At 37.1% G+C, this 9,750-nt stretch overlaps 1 protein-coding gene across 1 annotated transcript; it reads right to left on the bottom strand.

The window, feature by feature from the left end:
• Positions 1 to 1,002: 1,002 nt before the first annotated feature.
• LOC140145550 (uncharacterized) lies at positions 1,003 to 8,505 on the bottom strand. Its single transcript, XM_072167256.1, has 4 exons — positions 7,825 to 8,505; positions 7,013 to 7,688; positions 6,254 to 6,402; positions 1,003 to 1,056 (listed from the first exon to the last, which is right to left on the bottom strand). Exons 1-4 carry the CDS (start codon positions 8,503 to 8,505, stop codon positions 1,003 to 1,005), a joined length of 1,560 nt encoding a protein of 519 aa, XP_072023357.1.
• Between the last annotated feature and the right edge of the window lie 1,245 nt (positions 8,506 to 9,750).

Raw genomic sequence — 9,750 nt, 5'->3', positions numbered from 1 at the left:
CCAAGTGTTTGAAAATGTTGGAAACAACACATAATAATGATAAAATTGGATGCTTTACTTTGTACAAATACAATGAAAGAGAAAATAGTAATAACATGGTGGGTAAACCAAAAGGAGCAAAGCTCGAAAAGAATTGGTCACCCTTGAAGCAAGAATTTATGGGACAAGATTACAAACGAGGAAGACAAGACATGGTGGGAGTGCAAGACAAAGGACTGACAAGACAGGTGCAGACAGACAAACACTGATGTTGGCACAATTATGGCATTATTAACATAATAAGTATCAAAATTCGACACGGTTGTTTGATGTATAAAGAATTGGCTTCATTATTAACTAATTGCAAACTATAGATGGCGCTAATTATTTACATTGTTCTAAAACAAATCCAGTATAAAATAGGGGATGTTGACATACCTCATTACCTCAATGACGTTTCGTGCTGTATCACAGCACTTTCTAAAATTGAATGACCAGCTTTGACCTTTGACGTCTGTTGCTTCCTGTTGGTAGCTGACGTAGGTGGCGCTGTGAGTAGCTGATCATAGATGTGCGGAAGGAAGTAGTTTCCACAATCCCTGTTGAGAGTGTTAGCCTGCCCCCTCTTTCGTATCCAAATTGATTCCTTTATATGTCTTCTTTTTCTGTTGTTTCAATGTCTTTTATCTTGGCTTCGACGTCTGTTGCTTCCTGTTGGTAGCTGACGTAGGTGGCGCTGTTAGTAGCTGATCATAGATGTGCGGAAGGAAGTAGTTTCCACAATCCCTGTTGAGAGTGTTAGCCTGCCCCCGCTTTCGTATCCAAATTGATTCCTTAAAATGTCTTCTTTTTCTGTTGGTTTCAATGTCTTTTATCTTGGCTTCGTCCCAACCGATCACGTGATTGTCTTCAGCGGCATGGTCCGTAAGAGCGGATTTTCTAGGGGCGCTTTCAACAGATGTTTTTCTTTGTGCCCTGGTGTAGGGTTTTTCCGAAGCTGCGTCTGATTCAGATTTCGGCTCTTCATTCTCGTACCAAAGAGTCTTGAAGTTTCACCGATGTAAGATTTTGGGCAACCTAAGCATGGGATTTCATAAACACAATCAGCTGTAGTTTTGACGTCCGTTTATCTTTGGGGTGAGAGTTTTTTGTGGCTTGAAATTTGCTTGGTAACCGTGCTTCCTAAAGATTCTCTTTGTCTTTTCCGAGAGACCCTGTTTGTACGGGAGACACACAAAGCCGCGGCTTTTGTTTGCGACTGATCTTTAACTACTGGCTTGCACCGTTTTTGAACAGATTTAAATGCTCACTCCGGGTATCAACACTAACAGCGTGAAAGCGCTTCCTTAATTCTCGTTTCCTCCAACTCTCTATCTTTCTTCTCGGTATAAACAACTTTATATTTCCTGTCCATAAGTGTCCGGATTACACTGAGTTTGTGTTGTAGGGGGTGGTGCGATTGAAAATGCAGATATTGATCTGTATGTGTCGCTTTTCTGTAAACTAAGAGCTTGATTGAACCGCTGGGTTTCATGACTATTAGTGTATTCAGAGGATGATTTAAGCACTTCCCAGCAAGTCTTGCGGTTAGCACAGCTGTGTGAGTGAACATGACACCACTGCCCGCCCACTGCATACACACATGCATGGTTAAATTTGAATTTGGACAGATATATTTACAGTAAAACCACCTTCAAAAAGTTGGTCGATTTCACATTTTATGTTATCTACAGAAGGTGTGAATTATCCTTCATGCATACATCACTTTAGATCTGAAATCGACCAAGTAATAATGACACACGGGCAATTCTAAAACAACATCTTTTGCACAGAGTTCAATGGGATTTGAAAAGTAAAGTGGCAGTTGAAACTCTAGTGATAACACTTTTACAGTGCATGATGGGGCTTCCTTAAATCATCCTCTGTAGTGTATTCAAGAAAGGAATTTGCTTGTTTTCTTCCGTAGGTGAACTTAATATTGCCGGTTTTGTCTATTTGATTTAGATGCTCTGTGAGGTGTTCTGCGGATCCTTTGTTAACAATTTCCAACACGTCATTAACATAACGTTTCCATAGCCTCGGTTTTATGTCAAGGGGGCTGTGACGAGCGCTTCTTGTTCAAGCCACTCCATGTACAAGTTCGCTACAATCGGGCTGACCGGCGAACCCATAGCTGTGCCAAAACGTTGTTGATATATTTGACCCCGGAAGGAAAAATAAGTGGTGGTGAGTGCAAACTCAAGAACTTCCATGATGTCGTCTATGGAAAGCTTAGTCCTTTCATTCAACGTGTTGTCATCTTCCAGTCGCTTCCTAATGATCTTTAAAGAATCGCTGACCGGGGTGTTAGTGAAGAGTGATACTACATCGTGAGACATAAACTCTTCTCCTTCATCAATTAGAAGCTCCGCTAGACCCTCCGCTAGGTCTTTTGAATTGACTACATGGTGTTGGGTCTGACCTAAAATATGAGCCAGTTCTTTTCAGGTCTCGTATATGATGGAACCACAATAATCGACAATGTAACGGGGATTGTGGAAACTCTCAACAGGGATTGTGGAAACTACTTCCTTCCGCACATTTATGATCAGCTACTAATAGCGCCACCTACGTCATCTACCAACAGGAAGCAACAGACGTCTAAGGTCAAAGCTGGTCATTCAATTTGAGAAAGTGCTGTGATACAGCACGAAACGTCATTGAGGTATGTCAACATCACCTATTTTATACTGGATTTGTTTTAGAACAATGTAAATAATTTTCAATGGACAATCCTGATGAATCTATTTGCGGATATAGTTGGCGCTATTTATCCTAAATCATATTTCTTTATTTGCAAGGGGTAGGTGATTAATACTGCCATTAAACCAGCTGGAATAGGTGAAACAAGCAACAAGGAAATTTTATAAAGAAATTTTATCAAACAATAAAAGGAATAATTACTTGTATTAAAAGCTTGAAAGAGTAATTTCCAGTAACTAAATAGCGCCACCAATTTTGTCATAGATAGACATAGCTGTTTAAACCTAAAATTTGGTTGTACATGAAGTTTTGTTTGAAAATCTAAGAAATGATCCCATCAAACAACCGTGTCGACTTATATACTACAAGTATAGTTAAAACTTGCTGACAAAATGAAATCGATGAAATTAGGCGTAAGATGCTAACATTATATAAACTTATATTTACTTTTAAAGGTGCATTTATGACCAAAACATCGTAATTTTTGATATCTAACCATTTACGGATGCTTTTCAGTGTTTATTCACTGCTGTTCCGTGCGAAAACACAGTTGACCCCAACTTGACCAATCTCGATCAATAATAAGGCCCAAGCCAGCGCCCAACGCTCAGAACACTACTGACCATCCTCTGTTGTTATGCATTAAAGTCGATCGATACGTGTTGAAATCAACACAATTCAGAGATACACCTTTTTTGCTTTGAAATTAATTTTCTCAATATTTTTTCAGTAATATCAGACAAAAACATGGTGCCTAGATACCTTTAAAAAAAAAACCTGGTGTTAAAATTAGGCATGAAATTAATATTAATATTTACAAACCTCAACTACGCCCATGAGTTTTTTTGGGGGTGTTAACTACATATTTAGCGTTTCAAACTAATATAGTTTGGTAAAGAAAGATATTTCCCACCTCTGTAAGGCAGATCGTGAGAGTCTAGTTTTGTCAGAATATCCGTTTGATTTTATCATTTTCACTTGTGACTGCCAAAATGTCCAACTCAGTCAGTTCTTCATTTCTAATACAACCAGCAGAAATAATCGATATTTCTATTGTGGCTTGCAAAATCATCCATCCATCGGTATATTCACAGTCGCAGTCGGAATAATTTATTGAAAAGTGGTGCAACCAAAACCGAAATTCTGACAAAACTAATGATAACAGCCCAGTATGATGTGCTTTAGAAAGTTGGGAAATATCTTTCATTAGTGAATTATATTACTTTGAAAAGCAAAAACGTTGACCCAAAAAGGCTCATGGGCGAAGTTCAGGCTTTTCAAACTCGAAAATCTTACACTAGACGACTAAATTTTACACCAAGTTTAACACCACGATTTCAAAAAATATATAATATCAAGCATTATGGTTTTCTTCTGATATTTACTGAAAAATGAAAATTATTGCTATTGATTTGACTGAGAAAATTTATTTTAAATTTGAAAGGTGTAGCTTACAATTTCGCTCATTTCAAAACCGAATCAGATCGGTGCCTATTGTCTAATTAAATGACTGGGTGAGCCTTGCATAATAATAGGCAGCGAGTGACAAGTGTTCTGAGCAAAGAGCTCTGAGTGCCAAGACAGGCTTTAACCTTCGTCCTACATGCCAGAAGGTTTTTCATCCAACATGCTAAAAGCTAACGCTTGTGTTTACACCCAGATGACTTGAGCTAATCGTTGAGCCACGAATCCTTTGCACACAATAGTGACAACATATTTGTACCACCAAATTTCCCGTTCATATGCCTGAACATCGAAAATAAGGGCGGAGTTAACCCTCGTCCTTTAACCCTCGTTGTATCACGAAAGGGTTTTTTTTTTAATCTAACATACCAAAACGCTTGTGTTAACTCCTAAACACTTAGAATCGTATACCCATCCTGGCCTTTGTGCTAATTTGAGTGAAAAACCATCAAAAACGACCACTGGGGGGGGGGGGGAGGTTAGGCCCACCATTGATTTCTTATAAAATCGATGATTGTTACCTCGCTGTTGTTTTTATCACCCTACTCAAGACATGTTGGCCATTTTGGACAGTTTGGGGCCAAATTTTGGTCACATTTCGTCAAATAATCAATTTCATGTATAATGATTTTTTAAGGTGCAGATTGCACACAAATTATGCTTATCCCACACAAGAAATTTAGGTTGCCATACCGGCGCAAACGTTTCTCACACCAGTCGTCCGCCCCACTCGTCATAACAACAGCCTAGCATATCTCAGACCAAGAGCAAAGAAAAACTGCTACAGAGACTCGTACTTCCCAAGAACAATTCAAGAGTGGAATGTACTGCCTGAACATAATAATAATAATAATAATAATATCTTTATTTATTCACGGTAAAACATGTTCAATATAAAAGTCATTGTTCTTCCACATGTCCGTGGCATATACACATTAAAGCATAAGAACATATAATATTTAAAAAAAATTTTAAAACCCAGTAAAACTCATTTCAGTATGACATCAAAATCTAAGAAAATAGGCAAGAAGATAAATATAATCACCAGAATAAAATAAAAGTTGTAGACCTTATATTGCAACATATATATCTGAATACCACTTACACATTCACCAAGTTCACACTCGCGCTACAAACGCCTATACACACCCCAAGTACACCCCAACTCCAGCACACCCATAAATACCACACACCCACATAACCACACACCCCTTGCACCCACATCTTACTCCCATAGCGCACCTTCATCCTAAATCCACAAGCATGCATCCATAACACAATGACACGGTTTTTAAAATATAAAATAGGTTATAAGCTATATTATAATGTACAAAAATATTAATTAAAAGAGAGCACCAGCAATATAGGAAAATTAAACCACATTGACAAAAGTCTACATCAAATTCAGAATTAAGGCGATTTTACAAATTGCACTAAATTAATACACATTTAAGGAACATCATATTGTACAGGAGCAAGAAGTCAAGATTGAATTTCTATGACACATAAATAAAAACATTCATATAATACTATCAACATGGTTAAAGCAGTATTTAAAATGTTTAACATTACGGGCAGCTTTTAGATGGTCATCTAGCGCATTCCAAGACACAGCACCCCGGTAACTTAGACTTCTCTTCTTAAAATTTGTGTTAGGTTTAGGAATGCTTAGCGCCCGATAGCCACGAAGGTTATATCTCTCATTATTTCTCAGATTAAAACGATCACTTAGATAGGGTGCCGTGTCGTTATTCATAATTTTGAACATTGTAATAACATCATGATAATCACACCTTTGCTTAATACAATCCCAACCTAGAACTGACAGTGCGTTTGAACCGGAATCAGACCATTTAGCGCCAGTGATAATTTTGGCAGCTCTGTTCTGGAGTTTTTGAACAATATCCATATCATTAACATTACAAGTAGACCATATTACATCACAGTAGTCTATGTGAGGTGCAATAACACTTTTAAAAATGAGAGACATTGTTTCTGATGGTAATACATTCTTACATTTTCTGAGCATGTATAGACCTGAAAGAACTTTCTTCCTGATGTTGTTTACCTGATCATGCCAGGTCATACTATCATCTACAATGACACCAAGATGTTTACAGTTGTGTACCTGACGAAGTTTAACACCATTTATGTTGACATTGATGTCGTGGTCTTTGACTACAGCAAGACGTTGTCTTGACCCCATTAACATGAATTCTGTTTTCGACACATTCAAACTTAATTTATTACATGCAAGCCAATCACTGACATTTACTAAGTCTTTATTAATAATGTCAACTAAGTCATCAATATTGTTACTAACAGCATACAATGCAGTGTCGTCAGCGTACATACTAACATTAACATGTGAAGTACAAAGAGGTAGATCATTGATATACATAATGAACAACATTGGTCCCAAATGGAACCTTGAGGTATGCCACAAACACTATTTGCTGGCTCAGACATATTACCATTAATTAGAGTGTTATGACTTCTTCCAGTCAGATAACTATTAAACCAATTTATGCTTGTCTCGTGAACATTAAAAGCTTTCAACTTCTGGAGTAATATTCCATGATTAACCGTATCGAAAGCCTTTTTAAATCAATCATGACAAGGCTAACATATTTACCTTTGTCAATGGCTTCATACCAGTCCTCAGTAATATTAATTAAGGCAGATAGAGTGGAGTGCTGGGGTCTAAAACCAGACTGCTTATCATAAATCATACCATTAGTATTAAGGAAAGGGTATATTTGATCAAACACCGCTCTCTCAATAACCTTGGAAATTACAGGCAAAATGGAGATGGGTCTGTAATTACCTGGATCCGTAGCGTCACCACCTTTGTAAATAGGACAAATCCGGGCATTTTTCCAGGCATCAGGAAAAATCCCGCTTTCCAAAGATAAATTGATCAAATAGGCAATGGGTTCAACGATTGATGCAGCCGCCATTTTGATGAGTTTAGAAGGAAGATCATCTGTGCCTGTAGCTTTTCCCTCCGGCAACGATCGTAACTTGCTGAGGACATATTGATGACTAACAGGCTGGAACATAAAACTCTCACGTGAGTGGGGCATCCTTTCATTGACCAGTTGCCCATCTGCACAGGCGTTTGGAATCTTAGCAGCAAGATCAGGACCTATATTGGCAAAGAATGTATTCATAATATTTGCAATATCTTTTGGTTCTGTTTCATTACCATTTACTCCTTTAATACAAGTAATACTGGTACCCTTACTTTTACCAGGAATAATCTGTCTAATTGTATTCCACACTTGCTTAGTGTTGTTACTATTTGTTTGAATACTATTAGCAACATATGATTTTTTACTATGCTTGATTTCATAGTTAACCCTATTTTTCATTGATCTGAAGTCAGACCAATCTTTACTTAGTCCAGTCTTAATAGCTTTCTTTTTCAGACAATCGCGCTCACGCATTAGCTTAATGATATCATCGGTGAGCCATGGTGCTTTCTTGTCTCTTACACGTTTCTTTGTAATAGGTGCATGATGGTTACAAACATTTGCAAAAATTGATTGGAAATTATCAACAGCAACATTAATATCATTACAATGTATTACTGGTGCCCAGTCAACATCAAATCAAATCAAATCAAATGTTACTAACCTTAGTGTTCTTCCCTATATTTACAAACACCAATGAGTGATCACTAATACCAGTGTGGATTACTCCACTATCATTAACCTTGTTTACATCAGGTACATAGATGTGATCAATTAAAGTAGATGACTTTTCAGTAACACGAGTGGGCTCTGTAATTACTTGATGGAGATGATAGCTAGTTTCGACGTTACGTAATCTGTTGGTGTAACAACTTGGGATTGGGGCAATTACATCGCAATTCATATCACCAATCATTACAATTTCTTTACCTTCAAGTTCACAACTTTGAATTACTCTTTCAATATGATCAAATAACTCCATTTTGGTATCTGGAGGCCTGTACCACACAATGACAAGAAACGGTTTAGTGCTAGTTTGTTTTATTTCTAACACTATAATTTCGAGCTCCTTTGGCATAAGATCATTACGAATTATGTGTGTGAAATTTGGAGTCTGCTTAACAAATGCCGCAACACCACCGCCACCACGGTAGCGATCATTACGATAAAGGGTATAATTAGGGATACCTACATCATGATCGGGGATATAATAATCCAACCTTGTTTCAGCAAGTCCCATAATATCATATGAGTTACCATACATAATTGACTGAAACTCATCAAAGTGTCCTGGAAGGGTGGATATGTTAAGATGAGCAATACACATACCCTTTTTCTTAGACATATTTGTATTTTTCACATTATTGTTAGGAATATTCATGTTACTATTACCTGAAACATAGTTCACATTAACATTATCTTCATCGTTTTCATTTGAAAGGTGAAGAGAATTTACATTGGCATTGATATTATCATCATAACCATTCGTAACATTTTGTGTGTCATTATCAGAAATTATCTTGTCGGCACACTTATCGTGGCCTACTTTTCAAACCTTATTTTGACAATAACGTTCCTTGTGTCCCAGGCGGTCACATGCGTGGCATCGTACACGTAAACATATGTGACGTGTCATGTCAAAAGGAGACACTTTTGGGCAGGATCGTAAATGGAGAAATAGCCAAAAATCTGCCCAGTGTGATTTTTTCACAATTTGGGTTTGTTGCAAATTTATGATGATATTAATGTTAAAAATATTGTATGATAGTTTCAGACCGGAATATAACTGGCATCTTGTATTTTTTGAGACACTTTTCAAGGTAAATCCTACTCTCAACATTGTCAATAATATTTTTAAAGGCCGATATCTCAATTTCCAATTTTATCATACCACAACTTACCAACTCAATATCTTTGCTTAGGAATGTCCGATTTCATTGGAGAAAACGGCATTGTGGAGCAAAATATCTCTATATTTAAGATATGTAAAAACCTCAAAATTGATAACCTGCCCAAAAGTGTCTCCTTTTGACATGACACGTCACATATAGTTAACATACCAATCACCTCAACATTCAAGACCGAAGTTACAGATCACCTAAGAAGAAAGCAACTACAACAAGCATAAGCAACCTACGCGCCCTCACATCCCTTCGCGCTTGACTTCATGTATGGAAGCGTTGCGAAGTATTCTTCAAAGTCAAAAAGTCAAAGGCCATTTTGGACATTCGTTTTGGCAAAAATTACCACTATGACAATATTTGGCCAATTTCTTTTTGCCCGTATTTGAACCTTGATAATGTAGTCAGGTGGATACAAAATTAATAATAACTATTTATACATGTATTTGCAATGAATGTAATGATAAAAAACATTCTTCAATGGATTTGCTAAAGCGTTCGAAGGAGCTTCAGAGTATCTCCATTAAAAGGGCATTCAAAAAAAGTTGAGATTTTTATACCACTGGATACATATGGCTACATAATGTTTATGTACCAAATATTTCTTGCAGATTAATTCGTTTAGGAAAAATATCGCCAAATTTGAATTTCGTTCTGGTATACCGGTACCTGAACGAAATTACAACAGT

The sequence above is a fragment of the Amphiura filiformis genome, unplaced genomic scaffold (assembly GCF_039555335.1).
Source record: "Amphiura filiformis unplaced genomic scaffold, Afil_fr2py scaffold_387, whole genome shotgun sequence".
NCBI classification, from domain to species: domain Eukaryota; kingdom Metazoa; phylum Echinodermata; class Ophiuroidea; order Amphilepidida; family Amphiuridae; genus Amphiura; species Amphiura filiformis.
Note: the sequence above shows the minus strand (reverse complement) of the source record. Positions and strands in the feature narration are given on the sequence as shown.